Source organism: Micropterus salmoides, unplaced genomic scaffold, assembly GCF_014851395.1.
Source record: "Micropterus salmoides isolate LMB-PRFRI ecotype aquatic unplaced genomic scaffold, ASM1485139v1 Ms_hic_scaffold_2029, whole genome shotgun sequence".
Taxonomy (NCBI): Eukaryota; Metazoa; Chordata; class Actinopteri; order Centrarchiformes; family Centrarchidae; genus Micropterus; species Micropterus salmoides.
The window spans coordinates 12,646-31,377 of NW_024041184.1; the positions used below are offsets into that span (position 1 = coordinate 12,646).

The following is an 18,732-nucleotide window of genomic DNA, read 5'->3' on the forward strand; positions in this document are numbered from 1 at the left end:
AAATGTATTAAAATAACTCAGGTCAACAACATCAATACCACATAATTACAATAAGTTTGCTTCATCTGTATGATACTTAAAGGTTTCCTATTAATTCTTGTCAGCTAATATCAAGGTGTGATCTAGAGGTCATGTTCACAATTTTGCAACTACAATAATACCTAATAGGAACAATTATACATTATTGTATATTATTATCACAGTTATAATCGATGCCCAGCCATGAAAAATTGCCATCAAGATTACTTAATGAATGCATAATATATGCATTAACATGGAGATTTCGCTGCAGTGTAAAAATCTTTTTTATCTTTGTAAAGTGTTATAACAAGATATACACAGTTGTGTATTGGTTAGACAACCAACTTATTTATTTTTAAATATTGCCTATAGTGAATCTAAACATATCTAGTCAAAATTTATTTTTTTCTGACAAAATGTATATTTAGTTAACGTTCATGCATTGAGATTAAAAGCGTTTAGTTGCTGCGAAAACAAGGGATCCACATGTAATTTAGTAAATAAAAACAAAAAAAAACTGTAGTTAATCCGTGTGATAATTTTAAAAATGAAGTGACTTAAGTGAAAAATGTGTTTTATGGATGTTAGCAGACTTCTGGGCTGTTTAACAGCTCTGGTTGCTTGTCTCAGTCCTCCCATCTGGCAACCCTGAACCTAGCTTGCCTCCGTTTAGCGTCTCATGTTAGCAGTTGTAGTGCATCACAGCTTCAAGCTTGTACAAAGATATAAAATCAGTACGTTTTGGTACATGCACAGTGGTGAGACTGAGACTCAGGGACGTAGGTTCAAGCTAACGTGGTGATTTGAAGGCAACATGAATGAGGTGAGTATTATAAATTTGTCCGCAGCGGCAGAGCCAGTGAAACTCGCTAGCTAGCTGTTAGCCAGTCCTCTAATATCAAGGTGTGTATGTTTGAGCTGCCGTCATGCTGCAGTGCAGGCGTGTCTGAGCAGAGAAGAGACAGTCTGATATAGAAACATCAGGTTTTCTGGTTTAGACAGTGATGAACGAAGTATTCAGATCATTTACACAAGGAAAAGTACTAATACCGCACTTAAGAAATTCTCCGATACAACTAAAAGTCTTTGATTGAAAATATTAGTTATACCATTAGATTATCATTAACGTTATCCATGCATTAATATAAAAGCAGGTTTTTTTTTTTACTGTGGTCTTTTCAGGTGGAGCTAAAGCGATTTTGACTGCAACTGATTATTTTCATTGTGGACTGTGAAGTTTGTCTAACGTTACATCAAGCATACAATTAAACATGTTTGAAAAACACCCTTACGAATAATAATAAATACATGTTTGAATTTAAGCTGTCCTTCATAAATGTTTCTATTTTCTGTTAAATTAGTACTAACGTTACATTACATAGTTTTTTTTTTCAAGAAACTCGTTAGTAAATTATTAGTAAACCATGGATTAGTACAATAAAGCATTACAGAAGTCATTTAGAAAGTAGGGACAACTCTGTGAAAACAAAAGCTAACAAAGTGACACTAGCAATAGATGGTGCAATATGCTAGGCTTTTACTATTCAGGGGAAGTGCGGAAAGCACAACTGTAACTAATGACATTAATGATGGCTCAGTGTGAGTGTGAGCCTGCACCATAGCAGGGCTCACACTTCTCACCTGCTGTCAATGCAATGCAGTTGTTATAATAATAATTACACCTGTGCTTTTCCCTGCTTTTCCTACATATCTATAGAGAAAATGCACATTAAACAGTTGTACAGCACCGGGCTCACTGATGATTGTCTGTTTATACCAATTCGATGTCAGAACTGTCTGGAGAGCTGAGATAATTTATATCTGGTATTTGAATACTTCAGATCATCATTAAATAATACACTGATTTATTAATGGCGACATGTCAAGAATGAAAGGAATTCTGTTTAATTTTTTTGTTTATGATTTAAAGGTTCAGTGGGTAAGTTTTAGTGGAATCTAGTGATGAGCAAGGGCGTCACTTTGTCTTGAAAAGTGGTGGGGAAGTAGGGTCTCAGATTAGGGGTGTGAAGAGACACTTCACGATAGTCGATGTTAGGTTCACAAGAAGGAGACGAAAACATCCTTAAACAGTGTTTTAAAGATATCCTCAATGCCGAGATACCTGAGCAGTTTAAGGTGGGAAATGTTTTTATTTATGTAAAAGGAAACACAAAATTCAGGTGGCACGTGACATTTCAAAATATTTAAATATAATAGAATATAAGTCAGTGCAGCTCTCAGGCATTCGTGTTGCTTTCAGATCTGTTTCTCCTGTAGATCAACTTTTCTATTCTATTCTTCTATTCTTTTCTACATATGTGCTGAGGCAGCACATATATCAGACTACATATGTGCTGAGGCACATAAAAAGTGGTGGGGACCATGGTGATGAGGGTTGCAAATTGCAACCAGCGATTCGCGGTGCATTCACGTGCTCCTCGGGTGGTCCCATTTCCCGAGTTGTGAAGTCATTCTTCAGACTTCAGCGTGTGTTCATGTGCTCTTAAGTTTGAATGTGGAATCAACATGTACGCTACTACAAAGATGTGATGGATTAGCATTATCAGAGCATAAACAACACGCAGACATCTAGTTCACTCAACATGGACAGCAAACTAACTGTTATTGCATACCATATACACATACCATATTACAAATTACTTGTTTGCAAAATATGTATATGCAATATGTGATTTTGCACAAATCAAAGTTTTGTATACTTCTTTATGTCCCATGTACACTTTATTTTTCTTTTTGCAATAAAGATGTAAGGTGTAAAAAAAGAGTCTGGTTATTCCGACACCACATGAATACACTGCTCAGCCCCACCTTTTGCAGCACACATGTCGGCTGTTGTGCTAAATAATATGTGTTCTTTGCTTACTTCTAATAAACCAGTTGACCACTAGTGCTACTAACCTTACTACTTCTTCTTCGTATGTAACGTTATTCATCGTGCTCTAAAGGGCTGTTTGTACATTTGGCTATCTTTGAAGCAAAATTTACAGTGACAGAACTAAACTGTAAATCTTTTTTTTTTATTGAAAATTCTCTCTTTTAGGAATCTTCCTGTAAATGCCCCGGCCAAGCTCTCCCCTGGGGATTTAGAACCAGGTCTGATCTCTTATCTGAGTACACCCTGGAAGCACAGCCCTGCCAGTAACGTTACATCTCGTGATGGACACCGACCCAAAGATGACAACATAAAATCTCACAGGAATGGAAGTGACTGTGGTCAAAGTCCTTTGTATGAAACTAAGACTGAACATGAAATAGTTTCATTACAGTTAAAAACTGAGGATAAACTGTGGAGCAGTTTCCAGTCTACTTGCTGAAGTTGTCTGGAGTCCCAGTCAACCAGGTGAGTAGAAGATTAGAGGAGATGAGTACTACACTTGAGAAAGTTTAAATACTGCACTCTTCATAACCTGTATGAAATTAATTCTGTTTTGTTTTTCTGTCCTATAGGAGAAGTCAAACTTTTTTTTGATGAAAAGGACAGTCACACTGCAGCAGAAAGATCTGAACAACCCAAGGAGACTGATGACGACAAGAAACATTTCTGTGAGATTTGCAAAAAAGAATTCAGACTTCAAAGTCATCAGTGCCAGGACACCAAGAAACGCAATGGAGGAGTCAAGCCAGACAAATGTATTTATTGTTGAACTTTTCTCTGATGAGCCATGCAAAGTCGCACACACTAAAAAGACTTCTATCATGACAAATGTGCAAGAGAAACAAGATGCAGTTGGTGGTTTGATCAACTCAGATGGAGAAGAGTTAGAATGGGATCCTGGAAGCTCCAGTAAGTGGAAATAGTGTTTCTTTTTTTTATGAATACATTGACATTCATTGGTTTGGATATAAATAGAACATTTATTTAGAAGAGATTTATGCTGGTACTGTTGAAGGCTGACCCCAAATAGTTTAAGTAAGATTTGATAGAAAATAGACTCTGGCAGTCGAATGTTGTGAAACGAGGGTAATGCCATTTGGCTATATGGGGTTGCCCAATGTCTGATTTTACATAGAACTACTGGATTTCTCCCAATAACTTAATATGCAGCCTATTATGATACTGTAAAGAGATGTTGCTATTGATTTTTTAAAAAATTTTCTTTGTCAATGTTGTGAACACCATTGTTTTGGCATGGAGGTAGACATTCTGGTGGTGGATATCTCAGCAAATAAAACCAAAATTAAAATCTTTGGTAATGATCTGTACACCTACCAGCTTCTTTGTGTCATATATGCAGGCAAGGCTCCTGATGTTACATTACCTCGTGACACGCGCACGGCAACACCAGCCACATGTGAATATAACCATCCTCTGAAAACGACACCCAGGAAACACCTGAAGAAAACTGAAGCTGGGGAGCTCTTTGGCTATACAGAATGCAGCAAAGATTTCCAGAGCATATACACCAGAGGCCGCCATCTGAGAGAAAAACATGGACAACATCCATGTCACAAGTGCTGCGACTGTGGACAGACGTTTAAAATTAAACGAAGCTTGATGGTCCATCGGCGGATCTACCATCCAGCACCTGAAGTGGCTGTGGAACCTGAAGAAGACCGAAGGCCTCCAAAGACTTATCTTTGTTCAACATGTGAAAAGCAATTTCCTACGAGTGCCTCTCTGAAAAGGCACCTCATCATTCACTCAGGGAAGAAACCGTACAAGTGCACTTCATGTGGAAGAGGTTTCACACAGATTGGAAACCTTAAAACACACCAGAAGGTTCATAAAGGTGAGAGCACTGATGTCAGGCAGGCAGTTTCAGTTTCTCTCTGTGATTGTCTCTCTTTTTAACAGGCATTTGGTTGTCCAATATTTTACGTTTTTTAGATTCTACTGTGTAGTTTAAAATATATATCAAAAAGCATTACTCAAACATGCTGCTTCCTTAGTTGCTGCAAGATCTGCTGCGCTGAAAAACTGTGAATATCTATATTGTACAAATGTTCTTAATCTTAACTATTTTGTCTTTGCAATAACCTAAGATAAAAATATCCACAAAGCACCAGTAACTTATTTCCTGGCCAGTAGTTGGTTAACTTGTTAGCAAACATGTTTTGGCCTCAGTCAAATATAAGTCCAATATTTACTCTTCTTTTTGCTCAGTTTTTGGTCTCCACTCCTTCCTGAAAAATAAATGTCTCTTTAGCTACTAAATACACCTCTCCATGTTCGCCAGCTTGTCGCCAATGTTGTCTGTCTTTCATTTTGTGCAGGTAGTGTTAAATAAAAAAAAAATATTGTTAATTGCAGCATTAGGGATATATGAACTTAATTTTGTTTTTCTTTCAACAGGGAAATTCACCAATATGGCAGCATTTGAGAAAAGCTTCCCTCAACCTGAAGAGGCCCAGTCATCAGTGCGAATCTGCTTCTGTCATTTGTGTTGGACACAATTTTCAGAGAGACAACTATTAGAGGAACACTTAAAACAAGTCCATGAGTCAAAGAAACCTTTTTCCTGCGCACAGCGTGGCAAGACATTTATGAGCATCCAGAAATTAAAAGAACATGAAGCTGGGCACAAGGGCCCGAAGTTCTACCAGTGCTCGCAGTGTGATAAAGGTTTCCAGACCTCAAAGGGACTCGAGAATCACATGCGAGATCACACAGGAGAGAAACCTTTCCTGTGCATTATATGTGGAAAAAGTTTTAAGCAGAAATCTACTCTGAGATCGCACTATGTGTCGCATTCTGGAGAGAGGCTTCACCTCTGCTCCATCTGTGGTAAACGTTATACGAGAGCCGAAGAGCTTAAAGTTCACCTCAGAGTTCATACAGGAGAGAAGCCCTACCAGTGTGACGAGTGCGGGAAGAGTTTCTACTCTAGGCAAGGCTTCAACAACCATAAGAAGACTCACAAAGCTAAACCCATAGGGCCCACCAGGCAGCTGGGCAGACCTAGACAGGTGGGCAGTACCAGGAAGTCAAGACGGCCCAAGAAGATCTTTCAGAGAGCTCTGCCTGATTCAGACGGAGAGGACCTGACCTGGGAGCCTACTGACCTTGGTAAGTGTGTTAATTGACTGACTTAACCATCTAAATCATAGTCTGTGTAGGGTCAAGTTCTTTGAAATTCCAGTAGTAACGTAAAGTTAGAATAAGAATTAGACAAGCTGTTTCTCACATGGATACTATAATGCAAGGGCTTGCTCCAATTCTTATTATTAGATTTTTTACTCACTTTAACAAAAAACTGTTGCTGTAGACTACTGCACACCAAAGAAGGATTCCAGCAACTACTAATATATAAATATGATACAGCTCTGCTTGTGTTGCAGTTAAATTATACCTGTTAAATCAGAAAGACCTACTGCCAAATTTTCATGGTGCAGCCATTTCATGATGCCAGAAAAATGTGACAAACAAATCAGAACAGCTGCAACTGTGTTAAGAAAAAGCTTTTATTTCAAAATGGTTTATGAGTTATTTTATAATTTGTGATAGACATTAAGTAATAATCATTCAAATCAATGCATCTTTATTTGTGTTTCTGCTAAAGTTGTCACTATAGGAATGTCTGTAAAAACTATTTAGTTTGGTGGGCTAAAATTATCTGCATGCTCTTTTTATTACCAACATAATCCTAATTTACGGTGTTGTGTGGAAATGTTTTTTTATAAATGAGAATATTATTTAAGACAGATGTCTTTAAGTATTTACTTTATCTCTGTTAATTGTATGTTATATGCAGCAGAAACAGAACCCCACAATTCTTTAGAGCCATTCTATTATAGACAAATGTCTATAATATAATGAATATGAGTCATTTGTTTATACAGGAAGTAGGTCTGAGCGTCACTTTGGCAACCAAGACAATCATGCTGCAGAGAAGCACAGGCAGGTGAGAGAAGTTACACCCTGTAGATGTTAAAATTAACTTGCTGCCTGTTTACGTCGCTCACATCTATCTATATATATCTTTCAGACATCTCCGTGGAACTTTGTTCAATATACAGCTTTTAACCTGTGGGACCAAAACCCAAATACATGTAACAGGAGAGCGACAGATGGCCACCAGACTTATGGTGCTCCAGCAAGAGCAAGCATTAATTTCAGTGACCTGCTCAGGAGCACGACAGTAAGTGAGACAAATCACCCTGCTCTCTTTACCTTGACATCTTAGACAAAGTTGACAAGAAGAAACTGTCATTCTTGGCTTCACTTATTTCTGGTGTTAGGTGGTACTGTAAATCCACTTCAGTGCAGTAATGGCATCTGTTAAGTGCCTTTTGAAAGTAGCTTAAGAATTATAAGATAATAATACAAGTAATACAATAATGTCCTTTCTTATTTAATTCTCATTCTCTTTAAGAAAAAGATGTAAATGCTCCGTACTTGTATAGCACCTTTCTAGTCTTTTCGACCACTCAAAGCGCTTTTACACTACATCTGCATTCACACACTGAACCTAAGTGCAAACAGAAACTAACATTCATACACTGGCGGAACAGCCACCAGGGGCAATTCGGGGTTCAGTATCTTGCCCAAGGACACTTCGACATGCAGCCTGGAGGAGCCGGGATTGAACCGCCGACCTTCCGATTAACGGGCAACCCGCTCTAACTCCTGAGTCACAGCCGCCTAAAAAAACAGCAACTGCATTTAAGTTTGAAAAAAACTGTTTTGTGCCAGTACCATTACAGTGTTTAACTTTGGTAAACAAATAAATTAAAACCCATATCCAGACACATGATGATAATTTAAAACCTCTCATGATCACAGGATCAGGAGCACTTTAAAGAGAGCTGTCCAGCAGAGCAGCCCTCATGGCCTTCTGGGAGTTTATCTGTATCACCACCCTGTGAGCTCGGGTTCACCACACCCTTCCCACATAACACCACATCAAAGAAAATACTTGTGAGCAAGGCGGGTGCAGTAATAAATCACCATGAAGAACACAGACCTGAACAGGACCATGACCACAGGACAGCAACTACAGGTGATGTTGACTGAAATGCTATTATGTTTTTTGTGTGTGAATGGAAACAATTTACTGATTTATAATTGAGATAAGCACTTTGGTGTTTCTTGTTGTTAAAATTGAGTATGTATTGGTGTGTTGCTATGGGTCCTGTTTGTGCATGTGCATGTGTGTGTCTTTCGGACCTGTGTGTAAATACTAACATAATAATTACAGAGTGAAAACATTGAATTTCCCCCTTTATTAACGGGATTAATAAAGTATATCTTCTTCTTCTTCTTCTATGATTTGGAATATGCTCTTTGAGCTTTAAAATAAAATCTTTCTGTGGTTTCAAAGTAATCTACAGAACATCAGGAAAGATACCTGCATTCACAGGTACAGTCAAACGTGTTGGAACAGCAAGGCAAATTCCTTTGTTTTTGTTGTTCACTGAGGACATTTGGGTTTAAGATCAAAAGATGAGTATGAGACAAGAGTTCAGAATTTCAGCTCTCATTTCCTGGTATTCACATCTAGATGTGTTAAACAACTCAGGACCCTTTGTTTGAACCCACCCTTTTTTCATGTGAGCAAAACTATTGGAACGTGACTGACAGATGTTTCTTGTTATTTACTTGAAGATAATTGTTCCATTACTGTTGCTCACCAAAGAATGCTGTGGTCTAATACAAACGGTGATATGTCCTAAGTTGTTTAACACATCTAGATGTGAATACCAGGAAATAAAAGCTGACATTCTGAACTCTTGTCTCATCTTTTGATCTTAAACCCAAATAAACAAAAACAAAGGAATTTGCCTTACTGTTCCAAAACTTTTGGAGGGGACTGTAACAAAGCATGTCAGCAGCGTTGTGCAACTTTTCTATCTTTAAACATTTAAGAATATACAGTACAGTATATGTGTGTGTGTGTGTGTGTGTGTGTTTGATTCCAAAGCAGATCCGCACCGCACTCAACAACATCGTTTTGCTGTTTTCAGTGAAAAATCAACTTTGTTTGCTGTGTTAACTTTATGAGGTGATAATATGTCAGTGTTGTGTATACATCTAGTTTCTGCTGCCCCGAAGTGACTAATCAGACCTGCTACTATTGTTGCTTTATAAATGCTCCTTAGAAAACCTTACTGTATGTACACTGCCTTTTTTTTCTTTTAGACGAAACTTTAAGACAGCCGGATCCTGAACATAGCGGCTCCCACAAACAGCCTCAGGAAAAGCTGTCTGCGGGTCCTAAAAAAAAACAGGAGCCTAGCAGACTCAAAAAGAGCTACGACTGTCTGACTTGTGGAAGAGTGTTCTCTCACAACACTGCTCTGCAGCGACACCTTGTGATTCACTCAGGGAAAAGACCTTTCAAGTGCTTCATATGTGGAAGAGGATTCACCCAGAGTGGAAACCTCAAAACACACATGAAAGTACACAGAGGTCAGAGGCAACACAAGCTCCTTTGTCTTCAATTAGATTTTTTTTAATGAGATGATTGTGGCAAGCTCTTGTGTGTTTTTCACACAGTTATTACTTTTAATAACTTGTAGGGACAAATGTTCACAAAATACACACAGTACCATCGACTCCTTTCTCATAACAGCTAACCATGTCTCTTTTGTGGAACAGTTTATACTCTGACAGTGGTGGTTCAATAAAAGTGCAACACATTGAACTATAAATGTCTTTGTTTTTCTCACAGGAGAGTTACCAACTTGGACATTAGTGCAAGAGAAGAGTGTCCCTAAAGAATCTGCTGTAACAGTTCATGTGTGTGGAGAGTGTGGCATGGACTTCCCTCAGAAACAGCAGCTGGAGGAACACCGCCAGAGTCACAGAAAGCCTTACGCATGTCCTGACTGTGGCAAGACATTCAAAAATGAATATTATTTTAAAATACATAAGCGTGTTCACTCAGGAGATTCACCTTTTATCTGTTCAGAGTGCGGAAAGAGTTGTGTCACAGCAGATTCACTTAAAAAACACGAGTTGACGCACACTGGAGAAAAGAATTTCCACTGTGATCAGTGTGGGAAGGCATTTTCGCAATCCTCCCACCTCAGTGTGCACCTCAAGACTCACACCGGAGAGCGGCCTCACCTCTGCTCAATCTGTGGCAAAAGGTATTCTAAAGCAAGTGATCTGAAAGTTCATCTTCGAGTTCACACTGGAGAGAAACCGTATACTTGCGAGAAGTGTGGCAAGTGCTTCTATTACTCTCAAGGCTATCGAACGCATCTGAAGATTCACGAAAAGAAGCCAAAGGCTCCCACAAAACCATTGGGGAGACCAAAACAACAGCCATTAGTGGTTGAAAAAAAAAAAGGGGAAAAAGTATTACATTTTGCCAATCTATCACTTGTGTAATAAAATATCTTTCAAATGGCTGAAGTGATTTGCCAAGCAATATGATATACTGGTAAACTCCATTACCTATATTGGACTAAAGTATTTAAGAGAATAAATCATGATATTCTGAATTGTTCGTTGTTTTGTGTTTAGTTTTTTTGTGATTCACCTAAACTTGACCCTTTGACCAGAGTTTTATCCAATAATTTCACTCCACAGATCACAATATAAATCGGTGCGTTACAAATGAAAAGGTTTTTACTGCATTCTTTGAAAAAAAATAACTAAATAAAAGCCTGTACTTAAAAATATATTGTATAAGTGGCATCTAATTACTTTATGTATGCTTGTTATTTTAGTCAGAACCTTTTATTTATACATAGTACATACATATAAGATGCGTTTTGCATTAGATTATCACGCAGCAGGATAATAGTGTTTACGTTAATTTTACCATTGTTGGAAATTCATTTTTGTATCCACATATGTTTCTCAAACTTTTTCTGTCACACCCCTAGGCTAAACTAAAACAATGTATAAAAACATGAATTTCACGTGACTTTTTTGCCCCAGTGGTGGGCAAACTACAATAACAACAAAGGGAGCATTATATTGAAATAACATCAAGAGTATGAACTTCATGTTTTCATTTTAATAATGTTAAGAGCCTTGTTAACATCGGAGCTCTCTTCTTTCATTATAGAAGAAATTTAGCATTTCAATCGTAGCAGGAAAAGCACAGCTGGATGCAATACCCTTAATTGTGGCTTCCAGCAATTACTGTAACACAATGCAGCACACTAGAATGGCATTAGTTACACCAACTGAAAGTGTCTGCTGTGAAAATGTTTTTTCCCACGCCACATATTTTTTCCTGAGCATGTGCCTCCTGCACCTCAGTTTGCTAATGATTTATTATTTAGACATCAATCATTCACTGCTTAGCATCTTATGTGGTTCTCAGCAGAGTAAACCCAGAAGATTTTTATTCCTTAGCAATGTCCTCCAGTTCTGGGATACTGAGGCATCGCCTTAACTTACCAACATGCCTAGAAAAACTTAAGAGGGAGGCATCAAGGATAAAAGTAAATAAATAAAAAGTTTGCTTCTTTTACTGTTTTTGACCCAAAGAGTTAGTTTATTTTTCTTGGCTTTTATTCTTTACTCCAACTGCAGAGGAATATGTTCAAGAAGGCCTACTACACAAAATAATGTTAATGTAAACACGCTAAGTATTGTTTTATTGTTGACAAGCATTGAGCAGCTGGATTATCCCGTATTTTTGTATATTTTAACAATGAGCGATTGCTGAGTAGTTGTAATTTGTGTGAGCATTATTTTACGTGATATGTATGTGTGTTTCCATAAATCTGTAGAAAACTATACTAAGATGAGAAGTTATATTAGTGGGGCTTTTATTGTGATTTTTAAAAAGCCAACCGGAAGTTCCGAGACTACTGTAAGTGACTAGCAGCTAAAGCTAGAAAGGTTACCATCTGATCCAAACGCTTATTTAACTTAACTCGATAGTTAGATGGCATTAATTTGACACCTTGTTTGAACATATTCAGCATGAAAACGAGAGAGAAGTAGAAATATTGCCAAGTCGTTTAAATAAACTTCTGTCGAGCGACTACTTTTTACCTGAGGGAAAAATCTATGCTGAGGTTGGTCAAAATGTCTATTGTCTGTTAAAGGTTAGCTAGCTAAGATAGCGAGGGTTACACGAGCTGAGGTGACACTTGCAGCAGAAATATCGTATTATTATCAGGTTGGACTCGATGGGGAATCTGTCAGAACTGTTATTTGTTTTTGTTGATCAGCGGCTGTAGCTTAGGGGGGCTAATCGTTAAGGAATTGCTAACATCAGGAACGCTAGTGTGGCTAGCTGGCTAATAACAGTTTTCTCAAAGGCAGAGGTGGTCGTTGACCAAAGCGCTGGTCACGACTGAGACATCTCATTGAGAGGTCAAACAACGTTACTGGTGTTTGTACTGCGGAGTGCGTTTGCTCTCCGCAGTAACTGATGTTATGACACCATATATACCAACAGGTTAGTCATTTAGGTTGCTATCTAACTTGAATTACAGTTAATGTGAGACCTCAATGGATGGAGAAAAAACGAGTCCCACCAAGCTAATGCTACAGGGCTAACTGGGCTGCTCAGTGCAGATGCACCATTTAAGATTTCCCCCGAGGGCTACCCACTTTAAAGCACAGTAGATCATTGTGACAGTACACACTAGAACAGTTCCGTAACCACTAATGTTGCACTGGAACAGGCCATTTGTCAAACAACAACATTTTTAGGGCATCTTAAGGTAGACTGTCCATCAGGCCCAGCCAGGTTCAAGACCCCATCACAACAAAGCATTCGCCTTGCTGAAGTGTCCTTGAGCAGGACAATGGATGTCTCCCAGGGTGAAGGCACTGTTTTGAAGCTGACCCCCCAAAAGAGATCTGGTGCTGGAGGACGTAAATCTGAACCAGAATGGAATAAGAAAGGACAGTTACTTAATGAATCCATGGGGGATTTTTTTTAATCACAGCACTATGAGATAAAGAACACCTTGGTTAAAATATATTATGTTGCTCTTTGTGAATTATAAAAAATGTCTGAAACAATAGTGTACTTCAACAAGCAGATCACAAGTGATTGAAACAATTCCTCTAAACTTGTAAACCTAATTACAAAAACCCTGAACATGATATTTTGCATACATTAACAAATAAAGGAAAGTAAAATTTTATCATTCTGGCTGTCAGATTTGTCAATCAAGACAGGCTTGATTATGCTCGTAACATTTAAAATCATTTTTAATAAAAATACTTATTTGTGTGTATAACACAACATTCTGTATGATACAGTACTTTCACTCTGTGTTTAATAAGTTTGGTCACTTTGTGCAGAAGTGTGATTGGGACTATTATTGGGGTCTTGCAAGAATTAAACCTTGTTTAGTGATTTGCCATTTTGTAATTAGCCTCTCTTAATTCCTTAAGGAGCCACAAAACAAAAATTGAGTGACAGAAATGAGTGGGAAGATGCTCACTGATATAGTTGGTTTGATTAAAATCTGTCTATTATATATATTAGACCACAGCCCATTAGCACAAAATTGTAGTGTTAAAAAATGTAGCCTGAGACACTTGATGAATGTGGGCTCAGAACAGTTAAATGGATTTGGAAGTCCCTTGTAGAGTAAGACTATCACATAGTTTCTTACTGTATCTCATGAATGCAAGACTGGATGATCTCTTTAAAGTGATTATCATTATTTTAAGCACAGCCAATATTAGATTAGTGAGCTAATTTAATGTACTAATGTTTATAATTTGTGAGTGTTTAATGTACTGTATATATTCACTTATAAATTGTTATTTCACTGTTTATTTACTGACTCTTGATTATTCATCTCTACAAGGTTGTATATTTGAGAGATGGGCTCTGAAAACCCAGAGGACTTTGGACCCGCTGTGATCCTCGCCGAGGAAGACCAGCAGGAAATTGGAGGCCTGATCAACTCGGATGGGGAAGAAGTGGATTTCTCAGATCTCAGTGAGCAAATAAATTGTAACAGCAAAGTATAAAGTGATGTGACGGGAAACGTAGAGCCCCCTTTACATTGTAATGCAGTCGTATTACGCCATTATAATTATTATTATACGTTATTATTATCATTTACAATGACCCTTAAATGAAGGAATGAAAACAGAAAAAAAAAATTTAAATATTTTGTCCTGATAAAACTTGAAACCTTTTTATTTATGGAAGTTTGTGTAAAAAGTCTCCCTTTGAAAATAAATAAAAGGGTGAGATTCTCTGTCCAGTTTCACTTGTTTTTTTCAATACTTTAGATAGATAATGTACATGGTATGATGACTGTCAATTTTCATACCATGGTATACCGCTGCAAACCTCCTTGCCATAGAATTGATTCAGTGCGATGTAAGTAGTAGTTTGAAAATATGAACATATTAACTGAGGTAATGTTTATTGTGGATATATAAAATGTTGTTTCAACACCTGGATTCAATTCAGTTATGATTGGTACTTGTGCAATAACAGAGAACCTATTCTATAAGTCTGACAGATCTGTCTTAGATTACGATGTGAATACATTAAGGTACCTGAATGCACCATGTCTGACATCTCCCACACAGAGTTGAGTGACATTGATCCTACTTTTTCTCTCCCAGATTCTGATGCCGTAATTAGGGTACTGACAGATATGAAGTCTCAATACAAGTGCTCTTTCTTTTAATTCTTTCAAATTTAATACTTTGTACTTGTGAGATAACTTGACTGTGCAATAATGCAGTGATTTTTCTAAAAGAACAACTTTAGACTGAGTGTTGTATAGTAGTAAATTATTATCATCACACACAGTATATAGGACTCTACGACTTGTCTGACCATCAACATCACTGTTGGTATGATAAACTGAAAAAGTGTTTTTTCATCATTTTTCTTTCCCTAAATACAACGATTTCTCATCTTTTTGTTCATGCAGGAGAGAATGCAATCCCTGTCAATGTACCTGCAGAGCCTCCCTCCAAGACATTTGATCAAAGCGAGAACGAGAAACCACCGTCTCTTCACAGCTGCTCAGTGTGTGGGAAAGACTTCCCTTACGCCTCTAAGCTTCAGCGCCACCTTCGCACTCACTCAGGAGAGCGGCCTTTCCCTTGCTCCATGTGTGAGAAGAGATTTCCAGAAAAGGGGCTGCTCATGATCCATGAAAGGGTCCATACTGGTGAAAAGCCATTCCCATGCACTTTCTGTGAAAAAAGATTTGCCAGTCAGGGTGAGCTCAGACTGCACCGGCGGACTCACACTGGTGAGAGGCCGTATCACTGCTCCATCTGTCTGAAGAGCTTTTCCCGACACTGGCATTTGAAAACTCACTTAGAGGCGATGCATTCTGAGGTTGTTGCTGGCTTTACGAGGAAGAAGTTTCCTTGTTCGGACTGTGAAAAGAGCTGTAACTCAGCAGCTGAGCTTAGAGATCATCAGAGGACTCACACAGGAGAAAGGCCCTACCAGTGCTCTTTCTGTGACAAAAGGTTTGCCTTGTCGGGTACACTTGTGAGACACGAGCGTCTCCATACTGGCATTACACCCTACCACTGCTCTGACTGTGGGAAGACATTTGCACAGCAGTGGACTCTGACGACGCACATGCGGACTCACACGGGAGAAAAACCGTACAGCTGCACACAGTGCGATAAGTCTTTTGTAGCTCCGGGAGAACTTCGGAGGCACACCAGGATTCACACAGGAGAAAAGCCGTACACCTGCACGGACTGTGGAAGGCACTTCTCACTGGCAGGAACTCTTAGAAACCACAAAAGATCGTGCACACAGAACAAGAATGGATCAGTTACAGGCGTCATCTCAGAAACAGTACAAGCTGCAGTTGGTGAATCATCCCAGCAAGACTTGGCTGATAACATCAGCTCTGAGGTAGTGAAAACACTCGGCACTCGGCTTTTTTTTGTGGAAGTTGGTTTGAGATTTAACATTTTTCTTTTCATTTACACATATAGTTCTTTACAACCTCTTAACACCATTGTTTGTTCCTTAAATCTGTTTATAGGTGTCTGACAGTCAGAGTTTGCACAGTGTAGTTGAGCCCTATTCATCAGAGGGTCTTAACTGTGACAAAGCAGCTCAATGTGAAAATAACCTGGGAGAACCAGAAGAGCGACTGGAGGACATTGTTTCCAGTCCAAATATGAATGTAATAGTGAAAGAGGAGGAAGAGGAGGAACCTTTATGTGGTACATAAACATGAGATTCCAGATTTTCTTGTTATATTGTATATTAAAAGGAGCATACACGCCTTTGGTGATGATTCAGATATTCACGCACTGTTTCACTTGTGTTTTTCCCAGTAGAAGAAGCTGCTGACCAGGTGTCTGATAGTGAGGACTGTACCATGCCAGAGGAAACTGAAGAGCAGCAGCAGGAACGCAACACAGAAATTAGGATAACAGTAAAAGAGGAAGAAGATGAACTTGCCACCAGTAAGCAAAATACTGCACAGGAAAAGATGACTGTGAAGTCAAGGTTCAAGTTCAAGGTTCTTTATTGTCCCACTGGGAGACATTTGTTATGCAGCAAGGATTCACATACTGACAGAATACAAAAGGGAAACAACATCAACAAGAAATCACATAACTAGTGTGGGGAAATGGAAATTCATAGTACAAGTATACAAGTGTGCAAATGTGCTAGGGTAGGTTAGACAGAGCACTAATAAGCACTTAGGGTGAAAGGGACATGGAATCTTTCAGTCCTCTGAACAGGAGCCCTGAAACAGAGGCCTGTGGGCAATAGCTCAAACTCCCTCTGAAGTGGATGGTCCTGGCAGTCCAATATAGCAGTAGTCCTCTTAAGGACCTGCCAAAAGCTGGTCTGGACTCTGCCCTGAGATCTTACTGGCAATTTGAACAAGATTTCCAGGTCTATTCTTATTGAACAAATTTAGTCTTTCCAAACCAAGCAATAATACAGAAGGTCAAAATTGATTCAATATAACGCCTGTAAAAGAGAGCGGTCATCTCAGTAGGAAGAGTTCTGGTGAAATTAAGTCTTATGGGGAGGGACCTAGTGCCATTGAAAAACTGGAGTAGGTTTCAGTTTCCTGAACTAAGTGGATTGCTTTTCCTCATTAATTCTTGTTACTGATTTTAACTCGGCTATCTCTTCCTCCAGCGCTGCTGTTTTACAAGAGACAAAATACTGCACTCTTGCGTTCACATTTTTGTTCAAATTTTCAAAGCTGTAGTGTGTTAACACAACTTACAACGTTAATAAAAACAGCTTTACTCAGCTAAAGGTTACATAAGCAGGAATCTCATTTTCGGCCAATTTTGGCAGCTGAAATGAAAAAGTGTCATTGAGGTTTTGCCCAGTTATTGTGTTCTTTAAAAGCTACTTTTTTGTTCTGTGTTTATCTCACAAACAAAGGTGGTTTCCTAGAGAACCATCACACTTCATATTTGAAATGATGGAAAGTGGACTGTGTCTTTTCAGTTCACTCCGACTCTTTGGTGTCTCTGACTGACTGGTTTGAAAATAAGAACCCTGCACTTGTGGTTAGTGGGGATTTTGTGTTTCTTCTTAAGGCTCCTTAGCATTTTATATAATTCAAAGATTCTTCTGGTTAATTTGACAGTTACAAAATCATAGACTCCTTTAGGGACTGATTAGCAAACGGTGTATCTATTTCAGTTCAGTGGAGTCAGCATTTGACCGTACCACTTTCGTCTATTAACAGGTCTATGCTTTTTGAAGCAGACTCTTAACCTGTAGAGATAGCTTATCAAGAAGCGTGTAAAATAAATATTGCTGCTGTGGACCTTTTTAAAATTGCGATGGTGCCTGTCCATAGGGGGTGAAATATTTGTTGCTGTTACTTAATCAGCACACAAATTAGTTTAAGGTTGATCATCAGATTGTTTCTTTTCATCTCATTTTACCTCCTTTCAATCTATCATGTTGGATTCCACAATGGGCAAGCAGAAAGGTTAAAGTCAGTTGGCTTTTGTCTTCAGTGCTACTAAATGGCGTGTTTGAACTTGTCATTTATGTTTCCACAGTGTCTGAAGAGGATCCCGATCATGTCGCTGACAGTGAAAAAGACAGTCCTCCAGCCTCACTAGTGCAGGAACAGTTGAACGACCATCTGACAAAGAGCTCTTACTGCTGTGGGCTCTGCGGAAGAGACTGTCACAAGATGTCTGCTCTTCAGATTCACATGCGAATTCACTCGGGGGAGAAACCTTACCAGTGCACTCTGTGTGGGAAGCAGTTCACCCAGAAAGGTCAACTCAAAGGTCACCAGAAAGTCCACACGGGGGAGAAACCGTACTCCTGCCCGGACTGCGGGAAGAGCTTCGCCCACTCAGGGGCCATGAACAGACACCGGCTCACGCACACAGGCGAAAGGCCCTACCACTGCTCTGTGTGCGACAGGAGCTTCAACCAGTCCGGCCGCTTGAGAGAACATGAGAAAATCCACTTTGGGGAGAAGTTTGACTGTCCTGAGTGTGACAAGAGCTTTACACGAGCTTCAAGCCTCAAGAACCATTTCAGACTTCACACAGGAGAGAGGCCGTACGGCTGTGACATCTGTGGGAGAGGCTTCAGCCGCTCACAAAGCCTGAGGCTCCACAGACGCAAACATGAGCAGATTCAGACTGAACGAGTCTGTGTTCAGTGTGAACAACGATGATTTATCACAGAGTGACGATAACTCTCCAATTAATATGTTATAGCAGACAAAAATGACTGATAATGTATTTATATAAACCATAGAGATATGTACCAGTAGTAGTATTACAATAGAAAAAACATGAACTGAAAGAGGGGAAAGTAATGGACTACCTCTGTGAATAGACCGTCATTTAACCTTTTTGTGGTT

At 38.9% G+C, this 18,732-nt stretch overlaps 1 protein-coding gene across 1 annotated transcript; it reads left to right on the top strand.

The window, feature by feature from the left end:
• Positions 1-540: 540 nt before the first annotated feature.
• Positions 541-18,543, top strand: LOC119915274 (zinc finger protein 91-like). Its single transcript, XM_038734814.1, has 15 exons — positions 541-844; positions 3,083-3,382; positions 3,490-3,826; positions 4,278-4,772; positions 5,336-6,049; positions 6,823-6,884; positions 6,969-7,121; positions 7,766-7,982; positions 9,122-9,391; positions 9,654-10,312; positions 13,742-13,859; positions 14,815-15,767; positions 15,901-16,084; positions 16,199-16,330; positions 17,909-18,543. Exons 3-15 carry the CDS (start codon positions 3,511-3,513, stop codon positions 18,541-18,543), a joined length of 4,908 nt encoding a protein of 1,635 aa, XP_038590742.1. The 5' UTR covers positions 541-844; positions 3,083-3,382; positions 3,490-3,510.
• Positions 18,544-18,732: the final 189 nt, after the last annotated feature.